A 19,788-nucleotide genomic window follows, 5' to 3' on the forward strand; every position below is an offset into this window, starting at 1 on the left:
GTGATGGCCGCTGTCTCCTTCGCGAACCCCTTGATGAACTTGCGATAAAAGTTGGCGAAACCGACGAACTTCTGGACCTCCTTCCGGTTGCGCGGGCTCTTCCAGTCCAACACTGAGCGGACCTTGGCGCTGTCCATGGCAAGTCCCTTGTCGGACAGCTTGTAGCCCAGGAAATCCACCTCTGTCGTGTCGAACTGGCACTTCTCCAGTTTGGCGTAAAGTCTGTGCTCCCGTAGTCTCTGCAGGACCTCCTTGACGTCCTCCTCGTGCGCCTCCTGCGAGTCCGAAAAGATCAGGATATCATCTAAAAAGCAGACGCACTTCTTGTAGAGGAGTCCCGCTAGCACGTGGTGCATGAAAGCTTGGAAACAATGGGAGCCATTTTGGAGACCAAACGGCATGACTCTGTATTCATAGGTTCCTAAAGGCGTAAACATGGCTGTCTTCCACTCGTCGCCCTCCCGCATGCGTATAAGGTTGTAGGCCCCTCGTAAATCCAACTTGGTGAAGATCCGTCCCTTCCTCACCGTCGCGAGCAGGTCGTCAATTTTGGGCATGGGGAATGCTGTGGGCTTTGTCCTGGAATTGATGATTCTATAATCCACTATGAGCCTCCGTTCGGGCGTGTCTCTCTTCTTCACGAAAAACACGGGACTGCCCCCCACTGCTTTGGATTCCCGGATGAATCCCCGCTTCAAATTGCGATCTATGAACTCCCTGAGTTCTTGCATTTCGTCTTCAGACATGGAGTACAGTTTCCCAGTTGGCAGCGTCGCCCCTGGCAGGAGGTCAATCTTGCAGTCGTAGGGTCTGTGGGGAGGCAGCTTGTCTGCTTCCTTCTCGCAGAAGACTTCCAAAAAGTCCTTGTACTTGTTGGGCACCGCTTGCACCACGCCTAGGTGTAGCTGCGGTGCATCCTCTTGCCCCTCTCCTTCCTGGCAGGTCTGGATGCAGTGCGCTGCGCAGTAGGAAGAGCAGAAGGTCAATTGCCGCTGGTACCACGCTAATGCCGGGCTGTGCCTATCCAGCCAACTCATGCCCAACACTATGGGCGTGTCCGACAGGTGGGTGACGTTGAAACTGATGACTTCGCGGTGGTTTCCAATTTGCATCACCAGAGGCGGTGTTTGCTGTACCACCTCTCCTCCCAGTATCTTCCTGCCATCTACCGTGACAACATTTAGGGGCATCGTGGCTGGCAGGAGTGCTATGCGATGCTGCTTGACGAAGTCCAACCCTACAAAATCTGCGTTGCTACCAGAGTCAATGGTAATAGGGACCTCCAGGGTGAGCCCATCGGGCAGCTGGAGCGATGCAGTGAGTTGCACCACTGGTTTGGGTGGGAGGGGGTCTGTGGGCTGCAAAATCTCTGGGGACTGTTTCACTGACTCGCCTGGTTGAGCCCCAGAGCCTCCATCTCCAACCAGGCGTCGCCTTTTCCCTGCTGCTCAACTCCCTGCTGAATTCCTCCTTTAACAGTTGCTGAGGCTGCAGTGTGCTTCTGGAGCCTCTGGGGACACTCTTTCGCCATGTGCTGTGCACTGTCGCAGATGTAACACTTCCTGCTCCCTCTAGGAGCCTTCGCCTTGACTGCTCCTGGTGTCTGGGCTCTGCTTGCTGTCTGAGCCCTTGCACCTCCGATTTCCATTGGCTCCTCTCCACTTATGAGAGGAGGCGTGGACTGAGCGCGCTCTGTCTCTCTGGGTAGGAAGGGAGTCGTTCTAACTGACGTGTTTGCTCTTCGCCCCTCCTCCCTGCTCCACGGGCGTTCTTCCAGGCGCACCCCAATTGCAAGCGCCCTTTGGACTACTTCTGTTGTATTTTGGGGTCTCTCCCCCCTCGCCAGTTCATCTTTAACGGCTCCATTCAGCCCCTCCCAGAACAGATCCCTGACGGCAGCTGAGTCCTTCTGCCAGCCCAGCACATTTACTAACCCAAAAAAGCGGGAATGATACTGGCGCACCGTCGCTCTCCCTTGTCGCAATCCATGCATTTCCCTTCTAGCGACATCCACATCCACCGTTGATTTAAAGCAAGCGTCCATGGCTCCAATAAAAGCGCTTGAATCTTTGAGGGCAGGGTCATTTTCGCGTAGCAAGGTTCGCAGCCACGACTTAGCTTCCCCATGCAGATGAGTGATTATGAAACCCACTTTCTCCTCCTCATCTCTAAAATCTTTCCGAAGCAAATTGAGCGCGAAGACTACTTCTGCTCTGAAGTTAGGGTACTGCTGCAGGTTCCCGTCAAAATGGGTCACAAGGCTTGCCCCCCTTTTCCCGAGGCTAACTCCCTCCGGCTTGGCTCCCAGCTGCCCCTCCTTTCCCCATTTATCCCACCTGGCTTGCAGATCCTGGCAGAGCGCAGCTGTGTCTTCTTCTTTTTTCCTAGACGCAGCTAATTCTGCGTAGAGCGTTGACACCGCTTCCTGCAATTGCTTGACTTTTTCCTCAGTCGTCATCTTTGCCTATCTCCGTGAGCTCGCAGAGTTTATTGGAGATGGGACTTACTGTCAGCGCTGCCCAAGGTCCCAGCTCACACAAGACCAACGCTGCTTCTTGCTCAAGTTCAAAAGTCTTTATTGAAGTTCAGTCTCATTTCCAGACGTGCAGCGCGCAACGCTACATCTATCCGTCAGATCATAGAAGTCCCATCTGAATCTCCGCCCCCCTGACACCAGCTTAAGATTCTAGCTTTACTCCACCTCTTCCTCTGTTCCTTCTTTCTCTGGGTCCTTCTGCTAGTCGGAGTCTCTGCCCTCCGAGATTCTTCTGACGCTGATTCTCCCGACTCCTCCTCCCCCCTCTTTCGGGCTTTAGGACCTGGCTCCCAATCCGGGTTTTCTGCTGTCCCGCGCTCCTCCACATTTGAACTTGGCGCGCGCGCGCAGCCTCCCACTTTCCTTCTGACCGTTACACTTGTGTCACTGCTCCCCCTTTCGGGGAGGCTAGCTGGACCTGCCCTTCCCTCCGTCTCCCCACTCCCCGATGGAGGAGACGCTGGTCCTGACTCCCATGCCTCTTCTCCCCCACTGTGCTCTGGTGGGGGAACTGGCCCTACTTCTCCGCTACTCCTTTGGGACTCCCCTCTGGTTCCCTGTTTATGGATCGTCCCCTCTGGGATTCACCTCGCCCTTACCATAGGCGCCCCCTCCTGGGAATCTTCTGATTCGCTGGAGAAGCTCATGGAATCTCTCGGTCCACTGTCATATTCCCCTACGCTCCCCTCTGATTCCTCTCCTCCGCTCTCTATTTGCTCTCTCCCCTGCTCTTCTGCTCCTGAGCCTCTGACATTAATGAATTTGAGTGGTTCCAGCTGGGTAGAGTCTCTTGGGTAAAATCACAGAAGTGCATCATCATGACAATTTGTCTTAGGCAATTATACATATATGGGCACACCTGTCCACACTTGACTGTGATCTTAGGCGCCTCTGTACACCACATTACATTTCAGTTTAAAACTTACCTCTGACTCCTACAACATTTTTTTTCTCTCTTTAAAAAAATAAAATGCTTTTATGTTGTCTTATGCAAGAGAGAACTTTTGCACTTGTGGACAAACAAAATAAACTTGTATGTTCCAGTGCCATCTGGTGACACCTACTATAATTACACTGTTTAATTAAGGGACATTCATTCATTTGTGGTAGGAGCCAAACCCACCAAGGACCTTGCCATTTTTCTGCTCCCAGTGTAATTTCAAATCTCACAGAAAGCATTCCACTGTTTTACTTATCCACTAAATCTGCAATCCTATGTTTACTGGGAGGACACCCAGGGGCTATAGGGAGCATTGGATCTCCTGCTCTGAGGGGGAAGAGATTGTTCCAGACTTTGAGATGGTGATCCAATACATTTAAAGCAAAAATAAAATAATGCAAAATAGACGTTATCAGTGAAGACCCATTTATCCAAGTGGGAAAGCCTGTTGGAAGAAAGCCTCCACTGAACTCAGAGCAGAATTTTCAGAATGGCTGGGCTGCCTCTGTTCTGTGGAACAGAATTCCTGTTGAGATACTGCAGGTTCCCACTATCCACACTTTCCTGGAACAATTGAACACATTTTTCTTCCAGCAGGCTTTCCCACTTGGATAAATGGGTCTTCACTGATGGACCAGTTCAGTTAACCTCAGTATGTTCTCAGCCAGCCTCCACCTGCCTGCCTTTTTCTTTAAAACCAGTCCAGGGGGTGGTACAGCCTGTCAGCTTTATTCTCCTTAGTCTTGTGTTTGTCCTTTGAGGAACACAGCAGGGAGGATGAGGAAGAGTACAAAACTGGAATTAGTTGGCTCTGCCAGCCATTGACTCTGGCTCCAACTATTGCTGGGCTTTCCTGCCTTCTGCCCTACCAGTCTCAATGGGCACCAACCAATGATGTCTCAGCAACTGTGGAACAAGCTTCTGAAATCTTAGGAACTTGCAGGAGAAACTTTCATGCAGCAATCTAGTATAAGGTGGTCTCTCACATAACCTGGCCCTGAACTGTATATGGTCTTGTATTTTAAGTACCAACAACCTGGGCTGGCCTGGTAGTGAATTGGCAGCCAGTGCAAATCCTACAGACAGGGTGTTATATGTTGGTGGTAATTTGCCTCCACTAACAACCTAGCTGGTACATTCTGCACCATTTTCAGCCTCCAGACCAACACCAAGGGTAGCCTCAGATATTATGCATGGTTATTATCCATTGCAAAATGCAAGTGGCATCATCGTGCATGCTACCTCATTGGAAAGCACAGGTGTTGCTTATCACCCATCAAAGCATGGGCCTGACATAATTGTGCATCATTTACCAATGGGAAAGAAGAAACATGAGCATTTATTGACTGGCTTAAAGTGCACATCACGTCACTATGCTTTCACTGCCCCCTCATACTAACCCAAGAACACTTTGCTTATTGGGGCGTTTCTCTTCAGTACTGACTAAATATATGATTTTTTGGAATAGCTTCATTGCAGCAAAAATGTTAAGCACTGGGGATGTCTGTGAGTAATTTTATTTGCTGTGCTTCTTGTGTCTGTTTGCAGCTATAAGCCTGTCACATGCTGATTCAGACAATTGGCCCATCCAGCTTACTTTTGTCTAGACTGGCAGTAGCTTCCCAAGGGCTTAGGTGGCGGCTTTCCATTCTCTCTCTCTCCCTGCTGGAATATGATAGGCCCCATCAGTATTGGCTTTCCGCAGGCTCTTGAATCTTTCACTGGTTGTGCTTTGAATCACTATGAGTAATGGTAATTTTCTCTCTTATGTTACCAATGAAACAATATAAAGTGTTGGTCTATTGATGGATGTGAGAAGCAGATTAAAAATGAAGATAATAATTTATGTTTAAATTTAAATTTAGATCCAACCTCATTGAGACAAATGCTGAGGATGTGGGGGGATAGATTGTTTATTTTCTGGAATACTGACATATGTGGTGTATTAAACCACACTGGGGTAGAAACATCTTTCTTGAGCTAGCCACGTGTCAACTGTAGTTTATTTGTTTATCTCTCGAGGAAAGCTGTTTCCTAAACTGTTTTGTACTGATTGTCTATCATTGTGCCAGAAAAATATTTCCAGTGTCTGGTTATGCTGCGTCTCACCGCTTGTAATAAATGCCTTATTAATTATTTATTATGTAATTCAAGATTGTTGTCTTGAAATATATTTAATAAAGCTAATTCAAGTTTGATTTCCATTTTTTTTTGCTATTTTATTAATTTCTTGGAATATCAAATTCCAGAAAGTCTGGATTTTTGCACATTCCCACCACACATGCAGATATGTACCAAGGGTGGGGCAGCCCCTCCAGCAACATAGTAAGGCATGAGGATGGATCATTGCCAGCTTCCTAGGGGTCAGGTACCACCTATATATGTGTTTTAGGGTTAATTCTCTATTGCTTGCCAAAATAGGGTCAAGTGAACCCACCAATGCACTAAGTAGAATTTTGTAGATTGTGGAGGTTATATCTGGGCCTTGTCTTTCTGTGGATATTGCAAGTCTTTCAAAAGGGACTAGAGGTCTTGTGGCTGCTTTACTGGTAATTGGGTTAGCAGAAAAGTGTGGAGTAGCGGTTAAAGGGTTTGTAAATTTTAGTCCACATTTCTTGGTCTGATAGTGGTGTATTTTTGCTATAAAAGCCACATTACCAGTATAGAACTTTTGAAATAGTGGGTGGAAGATGAAGTGTCTCAGTGGGGACAGCGCTGAAGTTAGGATTCCTGCCTTCTCTTTCCATGCAATTAAGCATGATTTTTGTGTATTTTGTAATGTTTTAGTTATTGCTTATAACTACTTTTGTTATGTTATTGTTATGCATTTTTTCATATTGTAAGCCAACATGAGCATAGTTTGGACTGTGTAAAGGTAGCATATTAATAAACTTATGTATGTATCTATATAGGTTTTGAACTTTTAGGCCAGTTCTAATATTTTGCTTTAAGAAGGGGTATCCTGAGGCTGAAATTCCCTCAATTTGTTTTGCTTCCAATTGGACTCATTGTTTTGAAGTATCATCTAAAATAAAAGGGAATGTATGTCTTACTTGGCTAGCAATGAAATATACCTCCAGTTTTGGGACTCCCCAGCTTCCTTCAAGTGTGGGGAGGGGCAGGTGTTTGGTACTTTTTCTGGACCTTTTGAGGGGAAAATTATTTGAGGCTGTTTTAACAGGCTTGAGTATTGCACATTTTAATTGCAGGTATCTAAATGTAGATGTCTTACTATGTATACTATGTATACTATGTCTTACTATGTCTTACTATGTATACTATGTATACTATGTATATAAATTATTATTATTATTTTGATTGCAGATAGTTGTATTTTTTATGATTGCCATTCTTATTTTTCTGTTGGCTTCTATTTTTTGTGAACCACCTTGGTATTCCTTCTTAAAATGAAAGCTGGTATATAATATTTTATATAATTTTTTTTTATAATAATAATGAGGCACGAGCACCTTTTGATTGGAGCTGCTGGGACCTTCTGCATTCAGTGCCTGTATGCACCCACTGATGATCTGTAGACCCTTCCAACAGAACACAAACAGCTCATCACCATCAAGATCAAAGCTGTTTGATCAAGCTGAAGGACTAAACAAGAAGAGTCATCAAATGTTCAGGTCAGCTTGCACCACAACTTGTATGATACACTGAATGAAGTGGCTCACTGAATATGTACAGCTCACATCATTTGTCCTTATTTTATGGAAGATGTTCCTAGTGAACTATGTTACATAAGAGAGAAAGAAAAGAAGTCAGCCTTTTGGGGAGGCAAGGTATTCTTCTTCCTTAGAAACTGGTTGCTACGACAGAATCATTCTGCTCTGTGGACCAAAGGGAGAAGCAGCCTATCCTTTGTGTATTTGAAACTATTTTTAACAAGGAAAAAATATACATATGCAAACTGTGTCTTTAGTTCTGTGTTATCACAGCCTTGCCAAACACAAGATGAATGATTATTATGATGTGTTGGGTGTTTTATTATAATTATTATTATTCACCATCATCTTAACAGAGATTTATATCCCATCTTTCCTCCGAAGTACTCAAGGCAGCATGCATGGTTCTCCTCTCCACTTTCCCCCTCCACTTTCCCCCTGTGGGGAAGGTTGGTCTCTGATTGTCCATCTGTGGCTGGAGGGTTATACTGGTAGGCGGGTAGCAGAAACCCCCAAGTGGAGGAATCAAATTTCCTTTGTCATCCTGCTAGTCTTCTAGCCAACTGTATCTCAAGGTGTAGGTGGCAGAGTTCCTCCTCTTATCTCCTCCCTCCCCTCTCATTACCTTCCAGGCCCCACAGCCTCAGAAAGGAAAAGATCCCACTACACTTTGAATCCAGAAAACGTCCTGCTGGACCATGGGAAGGATGTCTTGTGCATGAAATTCTTGCTGGCAAAGAGCCAAGCTGGGGTGCCATCAGGGGGCAAGCAGACAGAAGGACCATGTGTATGCCACCTGACCCAGTGCCATCATCCAGATGTTTAACAGCAGATATGGGGAACCTGTGGCCCTTCAGATAGTGAATAGCAGGTGATCAAAATCACAATCATAACAATTCCCTGCTTAAAAAAATATATGGAGAATGGTGCTGGATAGGGCAGTGAACACAAGTTACCTTTGTCTGCTTGAGCCTCCTAACACTCCAGCAGGATTCTTTGCCAGCCAAAATGTCCTATCAACCACAGCCAACATGACCAATGGTCAAGGATTATGGGGGCTGCAGTCCGATAACATTTGGAAAGCCACAGGTTCTCCCATACCTGTTTTAAATGGTGGTCAACCAAACCTCCATACCTCTTTGAGGGTGGTTATCCAAAACAGAAGAAAAGAGAAATTGCAGATGGCTTGGTACTTTCATACTGTCATCACCACTGCATGATTCAGTTGTTTTGGTGTGATTAGACAAATGTTTATGCTTTAGTTAACCATGAACCACAATGGCCAAGAGCGGGTAATAAGAGTATTTTGGCATGGTGGGCTGTTGCAAGCACAGCATTTAGGATTGATTAGCATGCTTCTGCACAAGTATGAACACATAATCAACCCTCTTATTACAACAGTTACTGTATGTAAAGTATAATAAAATAAAATATAGCAGATGTGTGGAGTGGTCAGCCATAAAACAAATAAAAGGCTGGGTGTTTGTCAGTGGCAGACACTGGGGTTTCAAAGTTCAGTGGCATCCCGTGTGATGCCAAAATACAGAACCCCGTGCCTCTTCCCTTCCATTCTATATCATAGTTGTGGTGCCCCCAAGATTCAGCCCCCAGTGCAGCTGAACTGGTTGTGCTGCCCTAAATCTGCCTGTGTGTGTCCATGAAAAGAAACTTATTTAGCATTACATATTCTTCAATTATAAGTTGAGCAAATTTTGATTTTCTTTTCCTGGAAGCAATAATGTAAAATCAAGAGCTTTTGAAGAAAACTGCAGAGATTAATAAAGCGTATGGTCGGTTAAGGGCTTTCAGTGAGTCCAGTAAGCTTGTTACTCAGACACTAGAAACATTTGATTGAACACTTGAGACATGTAACTGAATTAGAAGTATTTTACAGTAGCATTTGGATTGTGGCAAGAATAGAATTGGCAGCCAGCTGGAAAAGCCATTGATTAGCTTCACAAATGCTCACAGCTACAAATCTGGTTGGTTGCAGAAATGGTAGTTAGCTTCCTTAGCTAGGTTCCAGCAAGGGAAAAGAACAACAGTGATCCCCAGTGACATGTGCAATTTCTTATTGCAAGCCTTTTTGGTTGCTGAGCAAACCATAGAAAGATTCTTTTCTTGTTCCTATTGCCATTGTCTAAAGAAGCTCTTTGTATTATGTTATAGATAGCTACTTGTGATTTCAGCAGGGTGTTTTGGGTTTTTTTAAGTCAGCTCTTCCAATTCTGTCAATTGCCATATTTTATTCTAGGTGCCTGGTTGCTGTTTCGTTTTCCTGGATTAGCCACATAGTAGGATCCCACCCAATCAGGGAACACATACTGGATGACATCCCAGTGCTTTGTAGCCAGTCAGATTTGGGTTTCCAATGTCACTGTGGGCAATTGTCAGTGAGGACTATTATTATTATTATTATTAAAAAATTGTATACCGCCCTTCATCTGAAGATCTCAGGGCAGTTCACAACATAAAAATACAAGATTAAAAACACAAATTTCATAATAAAAACAAGAACCAACCAACCAATAACCCCACTGTCCATTTAATTTCATTTATTTAAATGAATGCCTGGGTGTTTTCATGAGAAATAGTGAAATAAAAAAATTAAGGTCTTAGATATATAATAAATGTTCACAAATGTACCAAACAAACACGTACATATGTGTATAAACCACATGTCTGAAGCAGCACAGGAAAACAGCCATGAAGCCATTTTGGCTCCCAAACTGACCAAATGTTTTCTCTGCAAAGTCAAAGAAAAATGGAAAAGCCTCCCCATTGTCTTTTCCTTCACAAATCCTGTCTTAAGGGTATGTCTGTGTATGAATAGGGTGAGCCTGTGACCTGGCTCAGGAACTACGTATTTATCATTACAAAAGACTGGCCAGGCTCCCCAGGGTATCCAATCAAGTAAGCATTAACAGGTAACCTACCAGACAGGAGGTAAACAATGCACTCAGATTTCTGGTAAACAACGGACTCAGATTTCTGTTGTAGACCAGCTCTTTCTGTGATGTAGGCATGATGTGTCTGGGGGGTGGTCTTGAGCTACACCCCTTCTGTGATGTATGTATGATGTTTCTGGAGGTGGTCTTGGACTCCAGGGTGGGCAATTTAAAATGTCTATATAAGGGCGGGCACACCTGGGTTCTGGGTCCTCCTCCTTCTCCTGCATGTGAAGGGGGCACCCTGTTGCAACAGTTCAATAAAGATCAGGCTTACGAGCTGCTTTGCTTCTCAATATTCTCTGGTTGGCCTCTATTCTTTTCTCTGACCGATGGAGAACCTACAAAGGACTCTATAAGGGCTCTTGTGCCCCCCATAAGGGAATAAGGGCAGATTTTCGTTTATTACAGTAGTAAAATGTTATCAAAAGTAGATTTTTTTTGCATACAAAATTTTTGTGGAAAACTGTGAATAGTTTGGGACCAGCAATGGCAAGAAACTCTGACAGGCCCTCACCAGACTGTTTAATTACTGTACAAATTAATTTGCTAAACACGGCATGTTTAGCCTGGGGGGGGGTTAAGTCCTAAAACATTCGTAACCCTAATGAGTGTCATTAAATAACTGATTACTAGCTATTGTTAAGTGTTTTTCTAGAAAGCACTGAAAGATGAGCTTCAGTGCTTTGATTTATCAAAGTTAGAACTGGCAAAATAAGCTGCTTTGTTACACCTGTGGTTTAGGAAACAGGGGTGCTCTGCTCAAGAGCAAATATGATTGTGCACGGGAACAAATACCAATCTGAGCTTTCTCAACAGAATAAACCAGGAAGCAACCCAGAATTCAGTTTCTGTTCTTTGAGATAGCAAATGAATGTGCCTTTGCAACTCACAGCAGGCAGGCATTTTTATAGCACCAACTTACATTGGTGCAATAATCTCTCTTTTCTCTAGTGGCAGAGCATCTGCGTTGCATACAAAAGGTCTCAGTTTCAAATGCTGACATTTCCATTCTAGATGGACCACTGGCATAAGGCAGCTTCCTTTGTTCCCAGCTCTGAGAGCAGTAGGTCAGTGAGGTAGCCTAGAGGTCTCTAAAATCTGTTTTAGTACCATTGCACTTCTGAGGATCCTTTTTTTGGGGGGGGGGACACCTTTGCAGTTTTATTGGTGTGGGTATGTACCAGAGTGATCCCTGAGACTAGCAAATGAAAGTCAAATGCATAAATTCTCATGTCAATGTATCATCATATTTTGCAGTTCCATATTAAACCTTTCTGTTTCTGAAGCAGAACTGATGAATTATGAATTTTCCATTGATATGTTTTCATTATTATTTCAAATTATTATCCAGAACATGTTTCACGTGCAGTTTGCAATAGTCTTCAGATCCTTCAAGTCTACATTCCCCCTTCCACATGCAAGCATTGATAAAGCATTGCCAAAAAAGTGATTTTAATGAAATCATATATACAATCACATCATATCTCTTTGTGTGGCACCTTACCAATGAGCATGCTCATTCGTGTGCATGAATAAAACACTGCACAAAAATAATTTGGCATCAACACTGTGGTTTTTGTTTTTGTTTTGTTTTGTTTCAGCAGTATTTTATTAATGGTTACCAGGACAACTTCTTTTGCAATGTTTCACTCATGCAAATGTATGTGCTAGTAATGAAGGGCAAGGTGCAAAACAAACTGGGGAATACTGAAAACTGCAAGTAAATATGCTCCAGATCTGGAATTCATTTTATAAATTCTCCAAGTTAAAGAGGGAATTCAGGAGAAGTAAAATACAGTGGTTCTATGCAATGCTACTCTTACTCAGAGAAGACCCATTGCAATTAATAGACCTAAGCCAGGTCCACTAATTTCAATGGGTCTGCTCTGAGTAGGACTAATATTGGCTACAACCCCAGCACATTAGGGTGCCCCATCAACCTCATTCTGTCATCAGCCAGCCTCCTGTCTGCCTTCTGACTTAACAACCAGTCCAGGGGAAGGGCTACTTGTAACCTTACATGTCCTTAGTCTTGGTGTTGTCACTGTAGATTCCATCAGGGAAGAGGATTGGGACAAACCCAAAATGAGTTGGCTCTGCTTGGTGTTTGCTGCCGTGTCATCTGCCCTGCCAGTCTCAATGGGCACCAGCAATCATTAGGGAAGTGCAGAGTGGAGGAATGGACTCCTTAAATCAAGGAATGGACCAGGAGAAACCGTTTCCTTGCTAATTTGTTTACTTTCTCCAAAATGAAAAGGTTAAAAGGCCCTTATCTGAATTGTCCATCATAGCCACAGTTAAACCAACCCCTACCTCTTCTGTATAGTTTTGCCGAGTTCATTGAGATGAGATCAGGTAAACAAAGACATGGCCACAATTCTTTGTAAGGAGGCAAGGACATTACTGCTCATACATCATAGAATCATAGAGTTGGAAGAGACCACAAGGGCCATCGAGTCCAACCCCCTGCCAAGCAGGGGTGGTCAACCTGTGGCCCTACAGCTTCAGCCAAAGTGGCCACCAGTTGGGAATGATGGGGGCTGTAGTTGAGCAGCATCGGGGGTGGGCTGTCCACTGATTTTCTCTGTTTTACAGAATGGAACAGGTAAATGCTGGCAACACTGATCTTGTTCTGGGGTGGGGCCATGGTGGTGTGGTGGTGTATGTGATTTGCTGCCTCCTGACAGCTGCTCATAATCCATCACAACTGGGTTCCAATCCCACTGCACACGGCCTCAGTTCTTAACCACTGGCAAGCTTTATTCTCTGCTTGGTTCCACATTAGTGGAGAGGAAGTGACCCACGTAGCTTTTGTAAGAACAAATGAGGTAATCTGATGAACTAAAAGTACATTATAACAAAATATAAATGTGCCTAATAACAGTATGATCCCTACATGAGCTGTCAAGACACAGCAGAACTTCCATGTTTAGAAGCAGGTTTTCTCAGGTTACCAGATAGTGGAGAGAGAGCATTGTATCTTGCTTGTGAAATCCCCAAGGCACCAGGGTAGCTATTGTGTGAAAGCACAAAGTGGAGTGATGGATCTTCACTTGGTCCAGAAAGACAGCAGACAATAATTCGTAGAAGTGTTCCATAACTTTGTAATCAGAAAGGCATATATGTGCTTTGATAATTAGTCACTCTACTCCACATTAAATTTGGCAGCCCTACAGACTGGATGATGGGTCAGTTGTGCTTCCATGTGATGGTTTCTGGGTGGCATTGGGAACATAGGTGGAAAGCATATCCTATGAAGCAAGAGTGCCAAGTAGCATGGACTTGAGGGCACACAATGCATTAACTCTGCTGAAACTAAGCAGGTTTCAGGACTCATCTAGACTTCCTTTTGTAATGCATTTCTAGGCACAAGCCTGCGCTTTAAAGTTCCATGTATGAGTGTGTTTTCTTTTCCTCCAGCCCTTTCCTCATGAAAACCTGCTTTTTTTACCACTGAATCAGAGCAAATGTCAATATACAAAAAACCCAAACTGCATTTGTTATGATTCAGTGTTGAAGAGTGGGCTTTTCTGGGAAAAGCATTGGGGAATTTTTTTAAAAAAACGACAACACTCAGTCATGGAGCTTTAGAGTGAGGACCTGTGCCTAGAAAGCAGGGGGGTGGGGGGAGGTAAGTGTGGATGAGCCCTCAGTGTGTGTGGGGGGGGGACGATGACAGAGAGATGGAGGAATGCTCTGCTACACTTTACCAACCTAGGTACCAAAATGTCTGACATTCAGAAGCAAACAACCACCAAGTCTGGAGGTAGCAAACCTCATTGAAGGTCTGTGCTCCCCCCCCCCTTTTTGCAGTGGTTTCTGTGACTGCTGGAAACTGAATGTGTAAACTGGTCTCTGGTCACACCAGTGCTGCAGAACAGTGGAATTATCTGCTACCAACATCCAGTTGGAAGGAGACAGAATTAGGCTTTTACTCACACCAAGATACAGAATGCTGTAGGCTAGTCAGAGCTTTTTAATAATTAACTAATGTTGCCTGCTTTGTCATTGCATTTATTTATTTACTTGTGCTCTTTACACCTCAGGCCACATGTTTTGTAATGATGCTATCAAGAAAAGCAAGCAAACAAACATTTGGGTCACCAGATCGGTGACAGCAGGGACAGTGAAGTCAAAGGAGGAGCTGGATAGAAACAGCTGTCCAGGCAAAAAAGAGCACCAGAGAGCATCAAGGCAGTGCAGATACATCTGCTGACACCTAACATCGGAGTGGGAGGAGAATTCTGACCCTTAGGAAAACTTAAGAAACCTGGCCTGTGGCTTTGCCTTAGTCCTGAATGGAAGCATTGTCCAAAACCTGGTACAACTTCCAGCTATTAAGTTATCACTTCAGTGGATGTGCAGTCAAGGAGTGAAGAACTGGGTGTTGTGTTGGATTAATACCTGCTGCAAACTGCAGGAAATGTACCTCGGCACAGAGCACTGCTTTCTTCTTCTTCTTCTTCTTCTTCTTCTTCTTCTTCTTCTTCTTCTTCTTCTTCAAGGCAATGACTCATCCTGTGGGTCCCAGAGTCACCACTTTGAAAACCAAGCATAAATCTGATATGTGTAGAGAGAAACCATGTTTCTTTTTTTTAATAGAAAAGAAATGCCCAGAGATGTCTTTTTTTTAACTTCTTTTTATTTAACTCCATAAATATTTTTCATAAGGCTCAGTGTCTTTTACAACACTTTTTTTTAAAACACTGTTTGCTTGCTTTTTTTTTTTAATACACACAATTCTGACATTTGTTTGACAAAGTCAAACAATCCAATAGAAACAAAATAATAGAACTGGCAAGTGAGAATTAGCTGGGTTACCCAAATCCTCCATTTATCTGCTCCTTCAGACCATTAAAGCCTCCCCCACAACACACACACAAAAACCTCAGCATACGGCCCCAAACTTGGATTTTCAATCTTCTTCCAACCTCACTTGCATTCTCTGGCAAGAGCCTCTCTCCAGCCATCATGCCATTAAGCTCCGACAGGCTCATTCTTAATCTTCTCAAGGAAAAATAAGCTTGGTGATGCCATGCAGAACTTACAATAGCTACTAAATATACATGTTCCCTGAAATGTAGCTGCAATTAAAAAAGATGACTGAGCATAAAGAGAACGGAACCAGAAACCCAAAAGCACCACGGTGTACTATCAATAACATTGCAAAGGATGGCTAGCGTCCATCCAAAACTGAAACAAATTTCAAATATATGTTGTTGTTTTCCCCCTCTATTTATTGTCTATTTACAACTGTTAGATGCACCTTTGCCTTGCCTCCCCTCCCTTAAATTTTAAAAGAAGGTTAGGGAGCCAATAATCTTGAAGATAAATCCTTTGTATTTGCAAAGTCAAAGGGGTAATGTGATCAGTGGTCTAGGGAAAGAGGCGTGGGGAAATGCCCCCCTCCCCAAATATATCTATATATGCCAGAGAGATCCTGTGTACAGTAAGCGCATTACAACCGTCCTTGATGTATACCTTGTGATACCACAGCTTCCTCTTCTTCTGGCAATGGAAAGTTGAAGTCTATGTAACATGCTCAATCTCTGATACTCCTCCGACATTCTCCCTCCCCAAATCTGAGCAGATGTAAGCATTCGAGAATAACAAGACAGCCCAACCTGACACCAGCCCTCCCCGTCAAGAACATGTGGTAGGTAGTAACACTGGCACCCACGGCTGGTTCTTCATGGCAGCAATGCTTCGTTCCTCGTAGCACCTTGGCAACACATGGAAAGGAGGAGAGTTCTTGAATGCCACTAGCCGGGGCAAATGCACTCCCTCTGTTGGGAACAAATGCCAGCATCTGCTCTGCTTTGGCACTGAGTCGGCAAAGCTCTTCCCCTTTGGGTATTATTTTTTCCACTTTAAGAAAGATGCTGGGAGTCCAACAAGTGGCTCTTGTCAGACCAAGCGAATCTTGATTTATGATGCAAATAATGGTGTGACGATGTTGGTTTCTTTTTTTTTCCTAGCGCTGAATAGTTAGGAAGCATCTTCTCATAAAAATAATGGATGTTTCATTTTCGCTCTCTGGGGCACAAAACAGTAAATGAACAGGCTTAACTAATGTGTTTGTTACTCCCACCTCTTATGCAATTAAAAAGGCAAAGGAATAAGTAAAACTTTCATCATGTTGACAACTTGCCCCTAATTTCTCCATTTCTCTCTCTCTCTCTCTCTCTCTCTCTCTCTCTCTCTCTCTCTTTCTTGCTAGCCATTCACAAACTGCAATAAATTCTACCTCCAGTTTCATAACCCTGGTTCAATTCCTAAGCATCTGCCTAGCTAGGAAAACCAAGGTATTAAACAAATGAGAGTCTATATTAAAACCTGCTCTGTTACCCACTAACATGCAAAGTTAAAAAAGAGCACCCCACCCCCAAACCTGCAATAAAAATATGCTCTTTGTTGATACAAAACTTTGTCACTGACTCTTCCCTTTATTGGTCACTCTGCACTGAAAATCTGGACACACTAAGGTCAGTTGGGAAGACTGATCCAAAGCCAGCACCCAGGGAGTTGCTGCATAAGTAGTTCTGTGCATGAAGAGCCACCTCTCCCTGGAAATGAATGCAGATGGGACTGTTTCACACACACACTGCAGTGCTCCTCTGCAACAGTTTGCCTGGAATTAGGTGGTTAAATTTAACGGGATAAGATGAAGTTGGGAGAAAATGCTTAGACTGCCTTTGTGTTTAAGGCATGAGATAAGTTCAACCACTTATCTTGCCAGTTCATTTCTTTTCTTGGAGCTTGCTGTAGCCCTTCAGACCAGGATCACTACTCAGACCAGGAGCATCCTCTACTCCTGGTTTAGTAGCCCAAGAGAAGATTAAAAATTATGGGGTGCAGCTGAAGAAGCCCATATCAAACATCATGGCACAAACAGTGTTGTGCACATTGAACTGGCTGTTGTCATCTGTTGTGGGTTTATGGGACGAGGACCAGCAAGAGTTGAGACACATGTTACAGTGACATGTGTTAGTGTTAACAAAACATCCTATGGATGCACCTGAAAGAGGCTTCTTTCAACCTAATAATGCACTCAAGGGCTGTTATTCTAAAATTTTTATTCTAAAAATCTGTTTGTTTGTTCACTGGGTAAAATATGAAACTCCAGATGTTTTGAGCTACAACTCCCACTAGCATCAGCTTTATGAGCAAAGCTAATTAATCTTCCCTATTTAAAGGCGGGCCAGATTTGCCTAGGAAGGAAAGAGAATATTGTGACCAAAAAAACCCAACAGTGAACAGGCAAGAAAGCAAAGGATGTTGGGCCATTTTACCGTCTGTTTTCAAAGGAGTCTTTTTAAAAAAGAAAAGAAATTTAGCCTTTTTAGCCAAGCTCATCCTTTCTTTGCAAGCTAAGCATTATGAAGGTAATAGGCTTGGCATCCAGAGCACCTACCACCTAGCTTCTCCTTTTCTTCCTCCCACCTGCCCTGGTGACATATAGGAAGCAAAACTGTGTGGTGTCACCACTTTGTGGGCTTCCATTCCTGTGCAAATGGCAATCAGCGAAGGGGAGAGACTCACAACGCAGTGGAAGATGTCAGGCCAACCATTTTAGCTTCCTGGTTATTCCTAGGCACAGGGATGCTTCTTTCAGTGCAGCCTTCCACAACCTGGTGCCTTCCAGATGTTGCTGGACTCCCAATTCCCATCAGCTTTAGCCTGCACAGCCAATGGTCAGGGATGATGGGTAGTTCAAAACACCTGGGAGGACCAGGTGATGGAGGAAGGCTGCTTTAGATAATGCAACACTCTGTTATTGTTTAGCCTTGGTATCTTAGGTGAGCTACTTCTATGTCTTTGCAACTAAATGTGGGGTGCACACTTCACTCCTATACGTATTTGTTCAGTGCAGAGCTGTCCACTGAAATCTCGACCCTATTTGTGAGAGACAATTTCATCAAGCTTCTCAAGGGTTAGAAATTCTTCAACAGTTTCTCAGAGGTAGGATTCACCATTATCAGTGGTGGCAGCAGCTCAGCTTCTTTCTATTTCTGCCCTAAGGGGTTTCTTTTGTTGCAAATGGCAGCAAGAACCAACTGTGTTGGCAGCTCAGCCTCCATCCTGTATCCTCCACAATGCCCCGGGCCTCATGTTATTTGGGGCACTGTAAGTATGAACTGGCTACTGCAACACAAAATAAGTAGCTAAATAAAAGAATAAAATGGAGAATATCTGGAGGAAATTTCACAAAGTAGCATCCTTTTTTCTTTCTTTCAGGAAGCACTGAGGAAAACAAGAGGAATCTCTGGTATCATGCCTGCTGAGAAATTTCAGCTTTGTTCCACTGGGGCTTATTCCTTAGTAAGTGTGTTTAGGCCTGAAGCCTTTGACAACAATCACATTATGGAGGTGCCTCCCTACCAACTTCACTTGGGAGGCAGGTGGCCCTACCAAGGTGGAGGCATCCAATGCACCTGCTCAGTGGGTGGGAACTTAAAAAAAGCAGTGTTCCTCCTGCTGGTAGCAAGCATAGGGCCCTGAAACTGGGGTGGAGCAGCGCAGGCTGTGGATCAGCTGGATCCAAAGCTTCTCTGATTGGGAGCCCTCAGCTACACCAGCCTGGAGTTGGTGTGACTAATTGCTTTCAGTGGGGGTGGGGAAGTTAAAATGTTGGGATCTGCCAGGCCGAAAAGCTTGGCAAAACCACCGCCCCCCGCCACACACCCAAACCCTTTGCACCCTGGTTGACATGAGCCACCCAGGGTTTGGATGTGGTGGTACCTCTGCCATATAGCTCTGGTCGCCACTGAGGATTGTTCTTCTAGTGAGATGAGACCAGCGCCTATCTAGGAACTCCAAAGTGAAATTTACAAGATGGCTTTGAAAAAATGCATTTTTTAATAGAGAAAGGGGAGAAGAGAGAGAGAGAGAGGAGGGGGAGAAAAGAAGAGAGTGGGAAGACAGAAAGGCAGAAAGAGGTTGGATACTGACAGTGATGCCTGTTTGCTGAACAACTGCTATAACCTATATGAGAATCATCACCAAGCTATGAGCCTGAGCTCAGCACATTCCTCGGTCCAAATAAGCATTGCAGGTCTGCTCATATATGCAGCACTAAGCTCCTTCCATGGATTTGATACCTTAATAATGGGGGAAATGCTTCTGATTACTAAGGCAATGATCCTACAGCTAATAGCTCATTATTACTTGCTAATGCTGTGCATGGTAGTTAGAGACCTAAGGCTACAACTAGGGACAAATGAAATAGGTCAGACACAAATGTCTGTATAATAGTTTGTCTTCACTGGGAACAATGCATCTCTAAACATTAACCAATGGTGCATAAAAGCCACACTACATATGGCAGAATCAACAGGTCTCCTTTTATGGGGAAAGTGGCCAGTTCATATGGGATATGGACCCACAAACTCTTTCCTGCAAATTGTTTTGAGTCTGTAGGTTGTATAAATAGAGCACAGGGCACTGTAACTGGCAGATCTTTCAGATAAAAAATAAAACAGAAAATGGTAAAATCAAAGGGGAAACTTGTTTGCAATAAAATATATAACCAAAATGGGTACAACCCTAAGGATATTACTAGGGGGGTTAAAAAAAGATGAAGTTATGCTCAAACCACAGAGTAAGATGAAGGGAAGGGGGGGGAGTGCAATTTAAAAAATGCAACAACATCAGCTAAACTGACATAATTATTTGCATAATAAAGAATTG

The 19,788-nt window shown here is 43.9% G+C and overlaps 1 protein-coding gene across 11 annotated transcripts in view; it reads right to left on the reverse strand.

Moving 5' to 3' along the window:
* Window positions 1–15,418: 15,418 nt before the first annotated feature.
* ARHGEF9 (Cdc42 guanine nucleotide exchange factor 9) overlaps window positions 15,419–19,788 on the reverse strand; it is a 278,066-nt gene continuing 273,696 nt past the window's right edge. For all 11 annotated transcript variants that reach the window (XM_053374041.1, XM_053374042.1, XM_053374044.1 and 8 more), the window contains one exon: window positions 15,419–16,134. Coding sequence is in view for 1 of the 11 variants with exons in the window: in XM_053374042.1 (XP_053230017.1) it covers window positions 16,122–16,134 (13 nt within the window). In the remaining 10 variants the exon portion in view is untranslated. The remainder of the gene's footprint in view (window positions 16,135–19,788) is intronic.

Source organism: Podarcis raffonei, chromosome Z, assembly GCF_027172205.1.
Source record: "Podarcis raffonei isolate rPodRaf1 chromosome Z, rPodRaf1.pri, whole genome shotgun sequence".
Lineage (NCBI taxonomy): Eukaryota > Metazoa > Chordata > Lepidosauria > Squamata > Lacertidae > Podarcis > Podarcis raffonei.